The following is a 20,776-nucleotide window of genomic DNA, read 5'->3' on the forward strand; positions in this document are numbered from 1 at the left end:
CCTTGACTGTCCTGCTTCATTTAGCATGATGTCCCCAAGGTCCGTGCATCCCACCGTAGCTGGATGAACACTGCCCACTGTGGGATCTGCTTCTCTGTACAGCCTGAACAACGCTCCCCTGTACGCACACAACACACCTTCTTACTCGTCCAACAGTCAGTGAGCACCTGGGTCGCCTCCATGTCTTAGCTATCCTGAAGAAAGCTGCCACGGACTGAAGTACACAACTACCTCTCTGGGAGCTTGTCTTCCGTTCCTCGGGGTACGCCCCCAGAAGTGGAAGTGCTGGGTCGTAAGTGACTGTTTCTTGTTTCTAAGGAGCGACCACTCTGTTTCGACAACAACCCTGCCCTCTGTATTCCCACCATCAGTGTGCCGGGCTTCCCATCTCTGCACGTTCTCACTCACCATTCTGGGTTGATAGCTGCTGCTGATGGGTGTGAGGCGCTGCCTCGCGGTGGCTTTAGCAGTGGCGTCTGCACCCCTCACATGCTTGTGAGCACTAGTCTGTCTGCTTTGGAGAAACGTCCATTCCAGTCCCTTGCTCATTTCTGAATCACATTGTTTTGTTGTTGTTGTTGTTGTTGTTGTTGAGTTATAGCAGTTCTTTGTATATTCTGGATCTCAATCCTTTATCATATATTTGATTATATGCATATATCTGATTGCACTAATTCTATACGTTACTTTTAGTGTTGGCTTTTAACAATATTAAGTCTTCCAAACCACAAACACGAGCTGTATCTCTATGCATTTACGTCTTCTTTAATTTTTCACATCAATGTTTTGTAGTATTCATTGTACAAGTCTTTCACCGCTTCAGTTAAGTTAATTTCTAAGTATTTTATTCTTCTTGTTTCTACCGTAAATGACATTTTCTTAGCTTCCTTTCTGGACTTGTTTACTGTTAATGTATAGAATTTCTGCACTGATTTTGTATCCTTCTACTTTACTACTGCTTCCTCTCCAACAACGTATGCGCTTTGTTTTTTTCATACCTAGTTGCTCTGGAAGAGCTTCCAGTGCCGTGCTGGACAACAGTGGTGACAGGAGGGTCCTTGCCGAGCTCCTGAGCTCAGAGGAGAGGTTTCAGGTTTTCACCACTGAGCGTGCTGCTTGCTGGGGACACAGGCCGAGCATTCTAAGCCCAATAAACAAGCCCATCATGCTGACATTGTTTCTGTCTGTGCCCTAAATGCTTTTATCATGAAAGTGCTGGATTTCAACAAATGCCTTTTCTGCATCAACTGAGATGATTAGGCAGTTTTCCCCTTCACTCTTATTAATGTGGAGTATTACATCGATCACTTATGATGAACCATCTTTACATTCTGGAAATAAATCTCATTTGGTCATGGTATATAATCTTTTCACCATGTTGCTGAGTTCAGTTTCCGAGAATTTTCTTGAAGATTATGGCATCAATGTTCACAAGGGATATGGGCCTGTAGTTTTCTTGTAGTGCCTTTAATTTTTTTTATTTTAACATGTTCTATGAATGGCAATTATCTAAGCTATCAGGAACTAAAACCAGAAATAGCTAAGTTTAGGTCCTCAACAAGAAGCTAGTCCAATTCCATCAAACAGCAGTAAGATATGCGCTCATTGTATTCTCTACTTTATGGGCATAGCTAAGTGACATCACACATCATTAACTATGACAAACACACAAACTTACCTAATCTGAAGGTCCAAAATAATCTGCCTTTTATCCACATTTTCAGTATACACCTTAACACCATTGATCCTGAGGGGCTGAAACAAACATTGGCTTCTTTAAAACATAGGAAGGGTAAAGAACACCAACCCTGTGACCCAGCAGAGCTGAGAAAACGAGCCTGGGTCCCAGGCCTGGGCAGAAACACTCTGCTTCAAGATGCTGTCGTCTCACCCCCCAGTGCGCCGGGGGCCTCTGGCCCTGAGCACCCTCATCTGTGAGGCACTCAGGAGGGCCCTGCAGGCTGAGCACGGCCCACAGGGCACGGGGCCAGCAGGGCACGGGGCCAGCAGGCCACAGAACGCTGCCTAGCTTGGCAGGCGCCGGGGCCGGGCCCGGCTTCACTCCCGCCCCAGGCCCTCAGTCCTTGTCTCCCCCAGGGGACCCTAACCCGCTCCCTCTCGTCCACCCTTAATACCCCATCTAAAACAGAAGTTCTTCTCATTTCATCTTTACGTCATAACTTTCTATTTTTTAAAATTTTTATAGAAATGGGACTTTTTGAGTGAATCAAAAATATTAACTATATTTTCAACAGATAATACAGGCAACAAGGTGAGAATCAAATGACTATAAAAAGAAAAGGCAGACAATAATAAATATGATATTTCAACATCATTTCAGAATCTTTTCTCAACTTGCTGATTTGAGACCCCGTCTAAGAAAGTTCTCAACATGACAGCTGGACACGAAAAACTCAAGCTGAAGAACCACCGGGTCCCCACGCCCACTCCGACGGTGCAGGTGTCCTGAAGTCTGACCCCCCAGTCGGCCGCAGGAGCACACTCCGGGCCCACGCTGCCACCACGCCAGGTCACAGGGTCTCCGCTCAGGCTCCCGTGCCCCCTCCGGTCCCTGCATCAGACGCCTGGGTCCCTATTCCTAGCAGAAGTCCAAGCGCCCTGTGCCACTGAGCTCTCTCACCAGACCTGCACCGCTCCCAACATCCCCACCCTTCGTCAGCAGCAAGCTGGAAGCACACGCACAAACGTAAATGTAGTTCTTTCTGGGATAAACTCAGCTGGAGCAAGAATTCCGGATGTGCACGCACGTGAGCGTGCCTGACAGAGAGACACAGCCTGCGGCCTGGAGACTGTTATTTTACAGGAGGAGAAGGGGGCGGGGCGGGGGAGGACACGCCTCTGAAAGCGTCTGCAGCTGCCAAAACACTCCCTATTCACCACCTGCCCCTCACAGAAAACCTTGCAACCCCCATTTCACATTCACGTGGCATTCCGGTTTCTAACTGTGCATTCCCACTTGTCGTGGTCCCTTTAGGGGACTGAGGTAAAGTGGAAATGAGAGGCAGTGTCCCACAGGAGTCCTGCGCTGGCCCCATGAGCTGAACAGGGACCACATCCAAGATGGCAGCGTGCTGCAGACTCAGCCAAGAGGGCAAACAGCTTGCACGACCCAGCTGGGCCGGACACACACACCTGTCTGTGCACAAAGAAGATGGACCTTGAGAAGGAAAGGCGACCAACACCTGGGAGTGTGGGCTGGGAGGGGGCCTGGGGCAGGGGCACAGCTGGGATCATGGTCCTCTGCCCCGCAGAAGCGCTGCTGGGCTGGAGCACCAGCATCAGGACGCAGCGCGGGGAAGGTGCTCAAGGGGCTCTGCAGCCGCTGACCCCTGGCTGGCGAGTTAGAATCCTGCAGGGTCGCAGTGTAGCCAAAAAATAAAAAAAAGTACTGTTGGGACTCTGAGCTCTTCTTAGGCATAAAAACAATGTTACCTTGGAATTAATATACAGTTATGTGTCAATTAAGCCTCAATACAAAGAATGCTGCCTTCAGCGGGTGCCAGTTATTGTGAGCACTGACTTAAAAAATAAAAAAGGAAACTTGCTGTGATGGCGCTCCCAAGGCTTCCAGCAGTGCTGGAGTTAGTGGCCATCCTCTGTACATAACTTGGGTCCAAGAACAAAGTCCACCTTTCCCTTCACCGTGGCACTAACGCGGGGCTGCGAGCCCAGCACTGGAGCCCCGAGCTGCTGCTCTGAAGCGTGGGGGTGGGGGTGGGGGTCCTTCCAGCTTGTGTCCATCGTTAGTGAGCTTCCACAGCAAACCCCCTCTCCAGCAGGACAGTACAAAGGTAACTGTGATGGGAGAACGTGTGGCTGAGGGGCCCGCAGATGGACCTGGACTGACAGAGACACCCCAGTGGACGAAGGAGGCGAGGTCCCGACAGAGCAGAGACCCTGAGACAGGAGACTGGGGAGGACCTGCGCACACAGACAGCCTTCCAGAAACCAGCTCGCTCTAGAGAACAGTGCGAGGTGGCTCAGTGTTCTCTCCAGGGGCGCGCAGGTGAGAGAGCCCGGGAGGAAACAAACCTGCTGCCCCAGGTTCACCCTCGTGAAGCTGAAGGTGCTGAGGTGGGTGTGTGCGCCCCGCACGGCCGGCTCGATGGTTTCTCGAAACAACTTCTCTATAAATTGGCAAATAAAAGGCCACATGTGTTTTACAGTCTGGAAAAGAGAAGGAGTTCAGGTTAAACATGGCTCAGCTGGTAAAGAATCTGCCTGCAATGCGGGAGACCTGGGTTCAGTCCCTGGGTTGGGAGGATCCCCTGCAGAAGGGAAAGGCTACCCACTCCAGTATTCTGGCCTGGAGAATTCCATGGACTGTATAGTCTGTGGGGTCACAAAGACTCGGACATGACTGAGCAACTTTCATTCACTGAAATAAATAGTACAGTACCTAAATCATCATGAAAAATCATGCTCGTACAGTTTACCAGCATTTTTGAAAGGCAAAAGTGGGGGGTGTCCTTGTTAGGCAAAAACAGCATCTAAAATTTAAAAATGTATTATAACAATAAACTATTGATTAACTAACCAGTATATTGCAGGAATTAGTTATTCTAGTTAAGTATTTTGTTTATACACATCAGCACATTCAATCATCACTAACAAGTCAGAAAGGGGCCTCCCCAGTGGCTCATCAGTAAACACTCTGCCTGCAGTGCAGGAGACACAGGAGACGAGGGCTCAGCCCTCGGGTCGGGAAGACCCCCTTTAGTAGGGCATGGCGACTCACTCAGACACTCTTGCCTGGAGAATCCCATGGACAGAAGAGCCTGGTGGGTTACATACAGTCCATGGGGTCAAAGAGTTGGATATGACTGAAGCAACTTGGTATGCACAAACAGTCAAATAATCCTGTAGTTTCAACTCAGCGCTAAAAACTTCCTAAAACTGTGTTGCTCTTAACAAACACTGTTCTCTTTAAGGATGGACTAACTTCCAGTGATTACATTACGGGTAATCATTACCTACATTAGTTTTTACTATACAATTCTAAGGATATATAAAATACAGAGATAAGAGAGATCTACTTCAAAGTATAATGATTTAAAAACATAACCTTTCTAAAAAGGCTAGATTTCTTGGGAGTTATTCCTCTCTTCGTAAGAATGTTGTAAATTTTTCACTTATGACTATCATCAAAGTGAGGAGATACAGGGCCAAATGTCCAACTATGAGAGTATTATTAGCTTTCTATATCAAAGACACAGTCTGCACTGCTTAGAAAAGGAAAGTAACGTCTCAGTTACTCTGAGAGCAGAAGCCAACGCGCTAAGTCCAAATGCGCTCACATACTGTCAACATCCAAATCCCCAAATATGGAAAGGTGGCGTCTCACTCCCAAATCCCCGCTGATATCTGGTGTTTCGCGCTCTCCTCTCTTACCTTATTTAGCCATTCTGCTCTCTCAGTGTCTGGAAAATGAACCTAAGAGAAAACACACACACGACTTAGCAACTCCTGAAACTTTTAAGTAAAATGTCTCCCAGGCCAGTTGGTATTCTTACTGCATGTCTTACTCTGTGTCTGCGCTTCTTTCACCCCGTGCTGGGAAACCTTCCACAGAAGCGTGTGGCCCAGGCTCTCATGTTGTGAGGACACGCTGAAACCCCTGCCCACCTCCCCACTGGCCTCAGGAGCACCCACAGAGCTCAAAACCTCGAGCTCATCCCTTAGCACCCCATCCTCCGTAGGCCTCCAGGCTCAGAGCCTCAGAAGCCCACCTTTCTCTTCCCATTTTGGCCCGAAGGATGTGGCCCACAATGTTCCTTAACTGGCCCCTCTCCACAGAGTCTCCCAAACGAGGGTTATAACTACAGTTCTCCATGATGGGGCCTGTATACTGGAGAAAATAAGTGGAGGGGTAGGGAAAAAAAAAAAAAAACCTACTTAGAAATAGCTGAGAAAGTGCTTTGTCATTAAAACAACCCCTGCAGAAAAAATGGCTAAAGCAGTTTTGAGCAGGGAGTGGTCTGAGAAATGCTTCCACGCCCCTCCAAGAAAGGACACGCTGGCCACACAAACATTCTGAAAACTGCTCTGGGGCCCTGAGACAGCCTGGAGTAGACTGGAGTACGGCAGTTTTGTCCCGGGGACTGGGGCGGGGGGGGGGGGGGGGGCCAGGGCCTGACATGGCCACGCAGACGTGTCTCAGTAACACACGCTGCAGGCAGTAAGAGCCAAGCCCCATCCCAGCCTCTGGCTGAGCGCAGCTGCTCTGGGATACATGCCCAAGAAGATGCTTCCACCTCTCAGGCTTGGTCCCCGAGCACAAACCAGGGCATGGGGCCGTGACCAGCCAGGTCTTCCTGTGGAGACCACTGTCTCCACATCTGTTGCGGCTGCACAGCCCCGCCTTCCTCACGCCCGCACGCCTAAGACCGGCCCCTTCACCGCCGCAGGATGGGAAGCCTTCCATCTGCCTGAACCCCAAGGGCGGGCGGGCATGCCGGCAACAAGTTTTCTAAATTAAGTTTTAGCTTGAACCCATCCTGGAACAAAACCAAACAGATGGCAACCTTCCAGAATTAAGGAAAAGGCTCAAGAGTTGAGAAAGATGATGCTTAAGAAGCAGAGATTTAGGAAAGGATGCTGGTGATGCTGCCCGTATGGAGGTCACGTTGCTGCCGAGGAGCCACTCCTGCCCGAGGGGAACTGGAGCAGCAGAAGGACTACACTTCCCCCAGAGGCAGGAGGCGCGGGGCTGGGGAGAGCGGAGGGCTCGCCAGGCCAGCCAGGCCAGCCCCACGAGGCTGCAAGAGGCCGGGGTCAGGCATGAGGGCTGGGGGCTGGGGGGTGGCGAGGGCAAGGCCTCTGCAAGGTCGCTCAGGTGAGCGCTTCGGAGGAGCAGCCAGTGAGGAAAGGCGGACACTGAGGGCGGGCCAAGGCACACACATAACCCTCCCCTGAGGCAGGCCTCCGGAGAGCAAGGTGGACAACACGGCTGAACTGCCCTGAAGGAGGCCTCCGGAGAGCAAGGTGGACAACGCGACTGAACTATAAGCTATTTTTGCATGTTGCTGCTCAGTTGCCCAGTCGTGTCCGGCTCTTTGTGGCCTCACAGGCTGCAGCAGAAATCCAGGCTTCCCGTCATTCACCATGTCCCGGAGTTTGCTCAAACTCTCGTCCACTGAGCCAGTGATGCCATCCAACCATTTCTGTATAGAATGATATGAGGAACCACCATCTGGGCTCCCAGGCGGTGCTGGTGGTAAAGAATCTGGCCGCCAGTGCAGGTGATGCAAGAGGTGGGGGTTCGATCCCTGGGTTGGGAAGATCCCCTGGAGGAGGGCCTGGCAACCCCGTCCAGTATTCTTGCCTGGAGAACCCCATGGACAGAGAAGCCTTGCGGGCTACAGTCTACGGGGTCACAAACAGCCGGACATGACTGAGCTACTGAGCACCAGACTGAACTACCATTTATTGAGTATAAACTGCTAGCTATGCAGCAGGTGCTGCGCTAAGTTACTCAGACACACTCCCTGAGTTGACTCTTACGACAAATCTACAAACTGGGACTATTACTATCGCCAACTTACAGGACCGCTACTAGTCACAGAACCGGGATGAAAACCCAGATTGCCTGCCTGTGCTCTCGGCCATTCTGCTACCAAGGGAAGCGGCAAGTGCATGCAGATCACCATTCACAGAGCCTGCCGGACCCTCAAGAGAACACAGCCCCTTAGAGAGCAGAACCTGAAAGTCTGATTTCATGCCTTAAAATGTACGAGATCCTGAGTGGTGGCCAGAAGTAGAAAATGTGTGTTTAATGGTGATTATCTAGAGTTGGACTGTGAAGAAGGCTGAGTGCCGAAGAATTGATGCTTTCAAACTGTGGTGCTGGAGAAGACTCTTGAGAGTCCCTTGGACTGCAAGGAGACCCAACCAGTCCATCCTAAAGGAGATCAGTCCTGGGTGTTCACTGGAAGGACTGATGCTGAAGCTGAAGCTCTGATATTCTGGCTACCTGCTGCAAAGAGCTGACTCATTGGAAAAGACCTTGACACTGGGAAAGACTGAAGACGGGAGGAGAGGAGGCTGGCAAAAGATGCGACGGCTGGATGGCATCACTGACTCCATGGACATGAGTTCAAACAGGCTCCAGGAGATGGTGAAGGACAGGGAAGCCTGGCGTGCTGCAGCCCACGGGGTCGCAGAGTCGGACACGACTGAGCGACTGAGCAGCAAGAACCTACACCCCAAAGGCTGTACAAAGCCTGAAACAGCTGATGGCAAAGCACAGAAACCAGACTCCCAGTGAAACACTACTACCAGACCCAGTGCTCCACCCAAGACCCAGAGCAGAGCAGTTTAAGACTGGTTCCACTTGACATTCAAACCTGCCACAGGAAAGAGCTAGTGTCCATGAACACAAAACAACAATGAAGAAGTGATGACAAAATTCCACGTGCATCCATCCACCCTGTGAACCAGCAATCCCGTTTCTCAAAATCTGGCCTAGGAAAACGATGCATGTGTGGCATGCCGGGGGGACAGGCGTGCCCACGTGCGAGGGCTGCACAGCCACAGGAGCGAAGAGCAGCCCCAGGCGGGGGCTGCCAGAGCTGCTGCAGCACTTCTGTGGAGTACCTCCCAAGATTTGTTTTCAGTGAAAATACAGAGAAAAGCAGCTACAACTGGCTACCATTCATTCAGGGGGGTGGGGTGGAGGGAGGAGGTGTATATAATAAAGTTTTAAAATAAAAATTAACAAAAACTTACAAACACGGTTCTCAAGGAAGGGGACAAGAGAGGAGAGACGAGAGCAGGGGAAGGGCCCCAGGTGGAAGTGAGCTCCCTGGTCCGCGCCCACCCGGTCCTGCTCCCGTCTGGGGCACGGCCAGCCGTCCCACAGTCATCGCACAGACAGGCCTCGTGGTCCACCAGCAGGGGCGGGGCACGTCCTCAGCTCCCGCCTCCCCGTCCAACTCTTCAAATCCTCAAGACACTTACATGCCCCCTTTCTACTTTCCCAGCGTCAGAGAACTTCACAGACCAAACGAGGGACTTCATTTACCAACTGGGCCCTTGTCAGCCCCTCTGTCTTCCTGTCAGTTCAGTTCAGTCACTCAGTCGTGTCCGACTCTTTGCGATCCCATGGACTGCAGCACGCCAGGCCTCCCTGTCCATCACCAACTCCCAGAGCCTGCTCAAACTCATGTCTATCGAGTTGGTGATGCCATCCAACCATCTCATCCTCTGTTGTCCCCTTCTTCTGCCTTCAATCTTTCCCAGCATCAGGGTCTTTTCCATTCAGCAGCTCTTTGCATGAGGTGGCCAAAGTACTGGAGTTTTTCAGCTTCAGCATCAGTCCTTCCAATGAACACCCAGGACTGATTTCAGCTTCAGCACTAGTCCTTCCAATGAACACTCAGGACTGGCTGGATCTCCTTGCAGTCCAAGGGACTCTCAAGAGTCTTCTCCAACACCACAGCTCAAAAGCATCAATTCTTCAGCACTCAGCTTTCTTTATAGTCCAACTCTCACATCCATACATGACTACTGGAAAAAGCATAACTCTGACTACACGGACCCTTGTCAGTAGAGTAATATCTCTGCTTTTTAATATGCTGTCTAGGTTTGTCACAGTTTCTCTTCCAAGGAGCAAGTCAGTACAGTGAACCAAATTCACCTGTGCAAATATCAGTCAATGAACTTCTCTCAATGAAAGCAGTTCAAGAAATTACTATGTTTGGTAATAAAGTATTGCCAAACTTTCCAATTAATGAAAATGTACTAAATAGAGGTCACATATTCTTAAAAACACTGGTATGTTTCTCTGTGTACATATAAACATATACTTTTATATATGTTACACATGCTTATAAGTGTACAGAAAAACTCTGCAAAAATAACATATCAAACTAGTGTAACAAGAAGTGGAATGAGGCTTTTACATTTTCCTTTATTGCGGAATGAGGCTTTTACATTTTCCTCTATTTCTATACATAAACTACTTTTCCAGTTACTAGTCTAACTTAAGATTAAAACCAAGAATTTTCTAACACAGAAAGTAGTATTTTATATAATAAGTAACTCAAACTGTGTAACAAGAGTTTTCATAAATTGATTTTGAACATATTGATTGTATCAGCAAGAATACTTGGAAACAAGACTTTCTTATAATACAAGTAACCTACTCTAAATATGATTTGAAAAAAAAATTTTTTCTGAATCCTCAAGTTTTAAAGCTAAAGTATAACTACATTGAAACAAAGACCTTAATGATCAAATACAATAATTACTCCTGCAAAACTATTCAAAAATATAATATCCGCCTTCTCTAACATAACGTGATTTATTCCAGTTCACTGATATTCCTCAAGCCATTCCTGCTGACAAACCACCAAGTGCTGTGTGTCCTGTCACACAGCTCAGGCAAAACACACCAGTCCCCCGAGTCACCTACACCTAATAAGAGAACTTCTCTACTCGCCACCATGCACCAGGAAGGGTACAGTTCACCTGGTGTAAATTCTGATTCTGTTACTGCATTTTCATCACTGTGATATTCCTTAGTCAGTTCAGTCGCTCAGTCGTGTCCGACTCTTTGCGACCCCATGAATCGCAGCACGCCAGGCCTCCCTGTCCATCACCAACTCCCAGAGTTCACTCAGACTCACGTCCATGGAGTCCGTGATGCCATCCAGCCATCTCATCCTCGGTCGTCCCCTTCTCCTCCTGCCCCCAATGCCTCCCAGCATCAGAGTCTTTTCCAATGAGTCAACTCTTCGCATGAGGCGGCCAAAGTACTGGAGCTTCAGCTTTAGCATCATTCCTTCCAAAGAAATCCCAGGGCTGATCTCCTTCAGAATGGACTGGTTGGATCTCCTTGCAGTCCAAGGGACTCTCAAGAGTCTTCTCCAACACCACAGCTCAAAAGCATCAATTCTTTGGCGCTCAGCCTTCCTCACAGTCCAACTCTCACATCCATACATGACTACCGGAAAAACCACAGCCTTGACTAGGCGGACCTTAGTCGGCAAAGTAATGTCTCTGCTTTTGAATATGCTATCTAGGTTGGTCATAACTTTCCTTCCAAGGAGTAAGCGTCTTTTAATTTCATGGCTGCAGTCACCATCTGCAGTGATGTTGGAGACCCCCAAAATAAAGTCTGACACTGTTTCCACTGTTTCCCCATCTATTTCCCATGAAGTGGTGAGACCGGATGCTATTCCTTAATCTACCGCAAATGTACAGACAGTTCTTTTAGAAACCAGGTTGAAGAAGCAGCTTTTCAGTCCGTCGGGTCTGGCGCTGTGCCCAGGGCCAGGGACATAATGGAGAGCCGGGTGTGGTCGTGCCCTTGGGAGGCTCACACTGGCGAGGACAGGCGTGACCACCAGCGTAGGAGAGAAGGGCAGCACGGGCTGGGGAGGGTCGGATGCTGCCTCTAAGAGTCCATGAGAGATTTAGGAAGATAGCATGTAACATGGCTTTGATGGGACTAGCTGGGGTCTGTCATGCAAAGAAAGAGAACATTCTAAGCAAAAATAATGGAGCATGTAATTTACTGTGGCTGGACCAAGAGAAGGGAAGAGCGGTAGGTGCTGAAGCTGGAAAATCAGGTCCGGCCCCGCCCAATGTGCCTTCTGCGCCACACACAGTGGAGTGTGGATTTTGTTTTACTGGCAGTGGGTCAACCTGGGGGTTTTTAGGAGGAAAATTAGATAAGATTAGTATTTGAGGAACTCTATTCTGTAACCACCAGAGGAGAGGGCAGAGAAACCACCTGCACAAGTAAGCTTTCACGGCAAGAGAACAGGCTTACATCACTGAAGTTTATATAAGAAGAATTTAAAAATCAAGCCGTCTCTTAGTAGAGAGTCTCAAGACATTCAACAATTCTGTGGTTTTTAATTTATAAGAGATTGTTTCAAAGTGTCAAAGAAAAAGAATATTTCAAAATTGAAGAAAGTAAACCTGTTACCACATTTTAATTCTGTTTACTAACTTAAAAATCTGCTTCTAACTAATACATACTCACAGACATTTGCTTATATTCCACAAAACAATTTAAAGTAGCAAAAAACTCAAAGAGATAGGTAAAGATGTACAGGGAAAATAGAAAATGTGTCCCCAAAGCATAGAGGAATAATGAACACATGTCATTTGGTTCTAAATCATTTTAAAAAATCCAAAGAACAAGAAGAAAATCCACTCAAGTCTCTATGTGTCTAATTATGAAACATGTTTTCACATTTATTATTCACAGTATCTTTATAAACTAGAAACAACCCCTGTTGGAGCACTGGAATTCTGACTTTACTTCAGAGTTGACACTAAGAAATCTCTTTAATCTTTTCTTCAAAAAGAACAAAGGCATAGTTTTGATTCTAATGTGATGTTGATAATATCAAAGCTGCTTGCTTAGGAAAAATAAATCCGAGACACAACACTGACTGTATGCCAGAACCCCGAAAACAATGCCTTTTTTAATCCTCACAACCTGTCAGCAGTCCATGCACCACCTAACAGATGAGGAAACACAGTCTCTCCAGGGATAATCTGTTCAAAGTCCCGAGGGAACAAGTGAGTTAGAGGGAAGAGGCCCAGACCCCGATGACTGTAAAGTCCTCCCTGAAGCATAAAGGATGGAACCAGTTTACACACAGCTGACAAATTCTACTTAAATCCTATTTCCCCCATTTCTGAACATGAGATAATGTTTGGAACTGAAGCTAAACACAGGACTCTCTTCTGGGAGACGCTGCTGATGGTCAGCACTCGTGCAGACATCTCTGTTCAGCCCAAGACAACCACACAGTGCGGCTGCAGGGAACCCTAATGAAACCCCACGAGCACCATTAGCACTGAAACTGCGGTGGAAAGTAACTCACTCCTTTATTTAAACATCTAAAAGAAGGCAGTCAACGTCTGGGAAATCGAAGTAAAGATGGCCTATCTAAGCTATACCGGAGGCATTACTGATTTAACATTTTTAAGCAAAATACAAAAGATAATGGATAAAACGATCAATTTGGAAATGAAATGTCATTAACCTTCAAACAGTAAACTGGCCAATCAAGCCAGGACTGCCTGGAGAAGCCAGGGTCTGGGGGATGTTGTCAATGACGGGGAAAGACGGACAGCAGGCCAAGAGAAGGTCAGGAGCCATCCCCTCTCTGGACCCTGGATCACGCAGACACCTACAGGTCTCCACGCCAGTGCTTTCAGAGCACCACGTGGGGCTGGCCTGCTGCAATGAACTGGGGGCACTGGGAGCGTCTGTATGAGGCCTGGAGAAAAGTCCCTCAAAACCTCTTTATGCGATGTAATTATGACGGGAAAAAAGCATCAGAGACACTAACAAGCGCTGACACTGGCGAGAACTTCCAAATAAGAGGGTCTGAACACGGTTTAAACAGCACCGGCGTCCTGCAGGCCCACGCCAGCTCCTTCCAGTGCCGCAGAGGGGAACTCTGAGCGTCCTCAAGACTGGCTGGGGAGCATGACGGGAGAAAATGACTCAAACGCAAATCGGCATCAGCTACATGTGTGGCCTCTAATTTTTTTTATATTAAAACTTCTTTATCCATTTCGCATGGGTTATTAAACCATCTCTGTCTTTAAAGCCTCACAATTCCCAGTTCCAATCTGCTGCCTCCCATCTTCTCCAGAGATTCAGTGTGCATGGAAATTGGAAAAACAGGGTCAAGAAATCTTAATGATATTTTTTTCTAAATACCGGGACACTTTCTTCTAATAGCTACTTCTATAAAGAAAAAAGTATTCAAGGCTAAAAATGTGGGGGAAGAACGTCTCTCAGAACCTCTTGTCAAATGGTAGCAGCAGGCCAAAATACTCCTTTGGAGGGTAAAACAATAATTCGGTTCATCTATGTCTAGTGCACAAAAAAGCAGGCAATCAACCCACAGTCACACAGTAAACATAGCGATTAACAGTTCCCAACATCCACAATTACTGTTTTCTTGGTTGGTTTGATCAGCTTTATGTACTTTGATTACTTACCACTACCTATTTTTGCAGATCAGGAAACAGTAAAATAAAAAGTAAAAAGCTTGGCTTGGGGAATTTCCCAGTGGTCCAGTGGTTAGGACTCTGTGCTTCCACTGCAGGGGCCATGGGTTCACTCCCTGGTCAGGGAACTGAAATCTCACGTGCCACATGGCATGGCCAAAAGGAAGACAAAGTGAGGTCTATCCCAGCACAATTTCCATAATCAGGAAAGCTGCCCAAGTTATGTGAAAACCAACCCTTACTTCTGATTCACTAAAGAGAGTGTCACTGGGAGGCCCCTATAATCTCATACATCTGCTGTGTTAGACACACTATTTATCTATCCATTTAATTTTGAAGGGGACTTAAATTTCATTGCATGCATAGAATGATTAAGGGGATTTAAGCCAGGACTCAGAATCAATGGCTGGGCCAAAACAGGGATAGAAGAAAACAAGCAAAACCAAAAAAAAACACAAAACACCAACAGGGATGCATCATAACTTCCACCCAGGAGAACAATCAGACATCCCCCTTCATCAAAACACTAATGCCAAGAGGTTTAATGCCTTACATATAGATGCATGTTTGTGATATTTTTCAAAGACTTGAAGCATATTTTAATAAAATTCTAAAGTCATGGACACATTCTTTCCGTAAATGCTAAGAAGAAAAAAAACTTACACAAGGAAATTACTTGACAGTCTTGGTTTAAAGTTGAGGTTTGGCATGAGATATATCTCACAAATTAAAATGAGCCCAACAACAGGAAACACGTTTTCTCATCTCCTTTGCTAAACACATAAGACAATATGGTTGTTTTTTATTTTAAATTCAAATCAAAAGCTACCATTCAAATTTACAAGCTTACATCTTGACTGGAACGGACAAGAAGATAGAGAGGTAATTACTGCACTGAATTAACTGGACACATTCTTTGTACTAAGTGGAATCAACCCAGCTTTGTTCTGTTATAAAAATGAAAAGGAAAGGAAACGGGAAAGAAGGGAGGGAAGGAGGAAGGGAAGAAAGAACCTACGAGACTGTGATGCTGTGATGCTGGGGTCAGATTCACAGACTATACAGAGCGGCCAGGCACACCAAACATCTGCACGGATCAGAAGTCACCTCATGTTTGAAATTTTACTGTAAATGTTTCATTTTCAAGAAATAGGCTTAGTACCATGCAATATGTATTAAATTTTTAAATACTCTTCTAAGGAGAAAAAGCAACTCTGTAATTAAACGTTAACATAGAGTGACTTTCGGCAGTATTTCAATTCTGTAGATATCTACACAATTATCCTGGGGGATAAGTGTAGCAAAATCTTAGAGCTCTGAGAAATTATGCTGGAAAAACGTGTGGGAGTTTTTTTTGGGGGAGAGGTGTTTGTTTTGGTTTTGTTTCTTCAAATGCAAATTCAGAAAAGCCATGAATAAATTTTTTGATTTACAGTAAAGACATATATATTTCTAAAAGCTTAATTTCATTCTCTCACACTGACACGAGTATCTCAAAAGTTATGAGAATGAAGTCAGAAAAATTTATGAACCTGAAATCTTATTGTTTTCTCCTTTTATTCCTTTATTTGTATGCAATGTAGAAACAATAGAGAATCAAGCACCTGAAAACCTTGAGACTTTTTCATGAATATAATCATTTATCTTTACTGGATGTTTGAGATGAAAGTTCCAGTACGTCCATCAGTGCTTGTCTACAATTAACTGTGATCATGGAATACAGAAATACCTAAAAACAAAAATAAAAAAGAAACCCTTCAGTTTTGGTGTTACAGTGATAACCCAGGGAGAAATACTATAGCTTACCTTATCATTCTTTGTTTTCCATACAAGAATCTCAGGGGGAAAAAAAAATAATAAGAAATCTCAGAAGGAAAAACTACAAAAATTTTTATATATCTCTTGATCAAATCCCAAACTCTGTCCAATTTTTCCTAGAAAAACCACTAGTTTCTTCACTATAAATGCATAATTATATAGAAACCAGTAACTAGATCACAAGATCACTCTCAATTTTTTTTCTTTTGAAACAATTACAGATATTGCAAAACAGCAATATTACAAAAGAAAGTCCCTGTGTGCACATCACCCAGACTTCCCCAGTGGTTACATATTATACAACTAGAGTATATCACCACAAGAGGGAATGGACGGGTATCTCTGTTTATCTCCGTTTATCTATCAACCCATCAGCATCGTATCTATCAATCACATCACCTCTCTCATTTTCTATCACCTATCTACCGACCTCTATCATCTATCACATGGGTTGTCCAAGCCACAAGGACCGCACAGTGTCTGATTCCACAGGCATGGACATCCAGAAAAGGGAAGCCTTGAGACAGAAGGGAGACTAGCTGTTGCCTGAGGCTGGCGTAAGGAATGCAGAGGGAGTGGAGAGTGAGTGCCGGTGCTTATGGACAAAAACATTCTAAAATTAGATTGTGATGATGGTTACACAATGAAAAGGAGTATGTCAAGGCTGTCTATTGTCGCCCTGCTTATTTAACTTCTATGCAGAGTACATCACGAGAAACGCTGGGCTGGAAGAAGCACAAGCTGGAATCAAGATTGCTGGGAGAAATATCAATAACCTCAGATATGCAGATGACACCACCCTTATGGCAGAAAGTGAAGAGGAACTAAAAAGCCTCTTGATGAAAGTGAAAGAGGAGAGTGAAAAAGTTGGCCTAAAGCTCAACATTCAGAAAACGAAGATCATGGCATCTGGTCCCATCACTTCATGGGAAATAGATGGGGAAACAGTGGAAACAATGTCAGACTTTATTTGGGGGCTCCAAAATCACTGCAGATGGTGACTGCAGCCATGAAATTAAAAGATGCTTACGCCTTGGAAGGAAAGTTATGACCAACCTAGACAGCATATTCAAAAGCAGAGACATTACTTTGCCAACAAAGGTCCGTCTAGTCAAGGCTATGGTTTTTCCAGTGGTCATGTATGGATGTGAGAGTTGGACTATGAAGAAAGCTGAGCGCTGAAGAATTGATGCATTTGAACTGTGGTGTTGGAGAAGACTCTTGAGAGTCCCTTGGACTGCAAGGAGATCCAACCAGTCCATTCTAAAGGAGATCAGCCCTGGGATTTCTTTGGAAGGAATGACTCTGAAGTTGAAAGTCCAGTACTTTGGCCACGTCATGTGAAGAGTTGACTCATTGGACAAGACTCTGATGCTGGGAGGGATTGGGGGCAGAAGGAGAAGGGGACGACCGAGGATGAGATGGCTGGATGGCATCACTGACTCGATGGACGTGAGTCTGAGTGAACTCCGGGAGTTAGTGATGGACAGGGAGGCCTGGCGTGCTGCGATTCATGGGGTTGCGAAGAGTCCGACACGACTGAGCGACTGAACTGAACTGATACAATCTTGTGAATATAACAAAAAACTAAACCATATATAGCTGACTCCTGAACAGCTTTGGGGTTAGAGGAGCTGACCCTCTGCCCAGCCAAAAATCTACATATAATTTACAGTCAGTGCTCCGAATCCTCAGTTCCAATTGACCGTGGATCACGTAGTATTGTGTACTCACGCGGATCAAATATTTCCCCAAATAACAGCAAAACCAAGTAAGTGACTGCAGAGTCCCAAGGCAAACCAGTAGCTGGACTCAGAGCTGTCAGCGGATTAGCCAGTAAATGAGGACACACTGGTGATGGTCTGGCCTTAAAGGACCCCTGGTCCACTCACTGGTGAAGGAAGAGCAGAGTCACACCACTGGGGCCTCCAGATGATTCCTAAAGTTAAAACCTGCTTATACACCAGAACCAAAACACTTCCTGAGGCCATAAAACTATGAGAATAAACTGCGTTGTCAGACGATCCACTGTGCATATACAGCAACCAACGCTGGTCCTTCCTGACGGCCAGCTGCTCCTTCCCTCAGCACCTCTCGCTCCCTCCTCAGCGCGGTAATGCCCGCTGCCCACCTGAAAGCAGCCTCTCCCCATCTGCACTGCCCTGCTCGCCACTGCCCTCCCTGAAGGCCCGACTCCTGGCTCGTTTGCTGTTTTCTCTCTAAGCCCATGCAGGAACCTGACAGGTGAACCACTGTGCTTCCTCCCCACTCGGCAGGCGAAGAATCTGAGTTCCAGAAAGCGGGCGCTAGCCAGAGGCCACGGAGCACAGGTGGGCACGCCGAGGCTGGCCTCCGATGCAGCTCCAGCGCCAGGCCGGGTCCTGGGGTCCCCGAGGCAGTGCCGGGCCAAACTGTTCCAGGGGCAGGTTCTCAGCCCCTCCGTACACAGGAGGGGCTCTAGTGAAAAGTTCTAAAATCCATTTTTCAAAACTCTTTTCTCCATTATTTATAATACTCCCAGTGTTTTCAGGATGTTTTTGTCCTGAAGCTACAAAGTATAAAATGCAAGAAACAGTACTCACCACTCATAAAGATATAAGTCCACTAAATGGTCAAACCAAACAGGTGTTTCCAAGAGTTTACCAGACCTGCTAGGTGGCATTTCACAGGTAAAATAAGTGAGGCCCTGACTGGAATTTTTCTACAGCTGTTTACGTCAAGCCTCACTGCTTAAAATTTACCTCACACCTTGGGCAGTATTTTCCTGAAAACAACAATTACAACAAACCCCCAAAACCATGAAACCCACCTAAATTTAAAATATTTACCCAGAGAAATATTTTGAAATAAATTACACATCTAAAACTCAACCTCCGCCCTCTTTCTTCTAAACCTATCTCCCAACAGAAAGTGTCTGTTCTTCCAACTTTCACATGGAAATATACTAGAGTTCAAATCTATTTTTTCCCTAAAACTAACACTGGCTTCCAGATATGACGATCAGAGCACCTTGCAGCAGCCCATCTGCTGAGAACATGAGAAACCCAGAAGAGACCAGAGTACACGCCTGCCTGAGGTCACAGGGCACTCACGGCGCGAAGGATGCACACGCAGGGCAGAAGGCACGCAGGGCAGCGAGGCGGCACTCTGTGGTACCTCTCCCCCACCGCTGTGGCACCAGGGGCTGAGAAACCCAGAGGAATGCAGCTGAGAAGCCAGATGAGCGGACAGAAACCTCACCAGACCAGGGAGAGGGGACTGGAGTTCAGGTCAGCTGAGCGACACTCTGAGGGCCCAGACCCTGGGTGGGGGGGTGTTGGGGTGGGGAGGAGAGGCCAACTAAGCTTCCTTTCAGGCATCTACCAAACTCCTGAGCTACTGAGGGCAAGAAGCTAGCCTATAAAAAGCAAACTAGAGCTTCTGGCAGGTGTCCTTCACTGATAAAGCACAGCCTGGACTCTGACAGGGACTGGAAGGGCCGGGTCAACAGGGCAGGTCCTCTTCTGTTACAGCCTCCACTGTACGGAGCCCAGAGCGCAGGTGGGTCTAGACCAGACAGCACTCTCCCCTGTCCCCGCCCTCGGCCAACTCAAACCTGCTGGGCTACAGCGTCTGCTCCCCCTGCCTTTAGCAATTGAGGTGCCGATCTCCGGAGGAGGGGAACGAAGATGGCTCGGGGCAGTGGCAGAGCCGGCACATGTTCACAGCCAGGTCCCAGGACTGCTGACCGCCAGGGCACACTGTCCCACCACGGCCGTCACGCCACGAGACAATCTCGCCTTGTGCAGCTGGGAGGAAGTGCACGTGGGAAGGTGGCATCAGTCACTGGAGAGTGCAGATTCATCCACAGTGACTCCAGTTCACACGCTCTAGGAGGACTTCCAATCAAAGCCAGGAAATGATACGTGTTTGCAGGCAGGTGCAGGAATTAGAACCTTCTTGCATTGCTGGTGAGACTGTAAAATATTCCCACCATTACGGACAGCAGTTCAGCAGCTTCTCCAAAAGGTAAACCCATCTACTCTACTTCCAGGTATATACCCTCAAAAACAGAACACAAGTATTCAAACAAAAACGTGAACATCAACGTTCAGAACACAACTCAGAATAGCCAGAAGACAGAAACAACCCAAAAAGTTCTTCAAAGGATAAAAGGATAAGCAAAGTGGGGCATACCTGTACAATCGAACATTATTCAGCCATAAAATAAGACGTATGCTGTAGGACAAGATCTTAAAAATGTTACACGAAGTGAAAGATACAAAAGTTCAATACTGTATGATTCCATCTATATGAAAACATTAAGAAAAGGTAAAATTATAAACACAGAAATATATGCGATGGCACAACCACAGGGAGGGTGAAATGTGGCATGATTGCTAAGGTGTATAGGCCTTCTTTTGGGGTGATGAAGACTCGGGGAACCAGACAGAGGTGATGCTTGCACGACACTGTGAAGGTACTAAATGACCTTGAATAATTTTATGTTACTTGACTGCAGTAAAAATAAAAGAAATGAACTATCCTGCCAGGAAAAACTAAGAAGAAAGCCTAAACACATGTTGCTAAGAAGAGACAGAAGCCAGTGTGAAAACACTGCGCAGTGTATGACCCCAACTCCCTGAGGTACTGGAAAAGGTAGAAAGCTAAGTGGCCGCCAAGAAGTCCAGGGATCGGGAGGAGCGAAGACTAGCACAGAGCCTCCTAAGGTGAACCAGGGACTTTACTTAATAATGTATCACAGTTTCAATAATTGCAACAATGTAGCACGCTAATACAAGCCGCTAACTCAAGAAACTGCCTGCAGGGGGGATATGGGAACTGTACCCCCTTGACTTTTCTGTAAATCAAGTGAGTAGAGAAAACCTGTTGCTGTCCAACTTGCATTAAAAGAAGTTTTAACGTGAGCTTTTCAGGTAGAAAGAAAATGATCCCACACAAAAACGTGGAA

General features: G+C 46.7%; 1 protein-coding gene across 5 annotated transcripts in view; it reads right to left on the reverse strand.

Moving 5' to 3' along the window:
• ESYT2 (extended synaptotagmin 2) overlaps positions 1-20,776 on the reverse strand; it is an 82,081-nt gene that overhangs the window by 41,184 nt on the left and 20,121 nt on the right. For 4 of the 5 annotated variants that reach the window (XM_040260094.1, XM_040260096.1, XM_040260095.1 and 1 more), the window contains exons 2-4: positions 5,413-5,454; positions 4,054-4,188; positions 1,679-1,755 (exon numbers count right to left, since the gene is read on the reverse strand). In XM_040260094.1, the coding sequence (XP_040116028.1) occupies positions 1,679-1,755; positions 4,054-4,188; positions 5,413-5,454 (254 nt within the window). Of the gene's footprint in view, positions 1-1,678; positions 1,756-4,053; positions 4,189-5,412; positions 5,455-8,979; positions 9,140-20,776 lie in introns of those variants that run through there. The other variant, XM_040260098.1, reaches the window with a different exon arrangement.

The sequence above is a fragment of the Oryx dammah genome, unplaced genomic scaffold (genome assembly GCF_014754425.2).
Source record: "Oryx dammah isolate SB20612 unplaced genomic scaffold, SCBI_Odam_1.1 HiC_scaffold_18, whole genome shotgun sequence".
Taxonomy (NCBI): Eukaryota; Metazoa; Chordata; class Mammalia; order Artiodactyla; family Bovidae; genus Oryx; species Oryx dammah.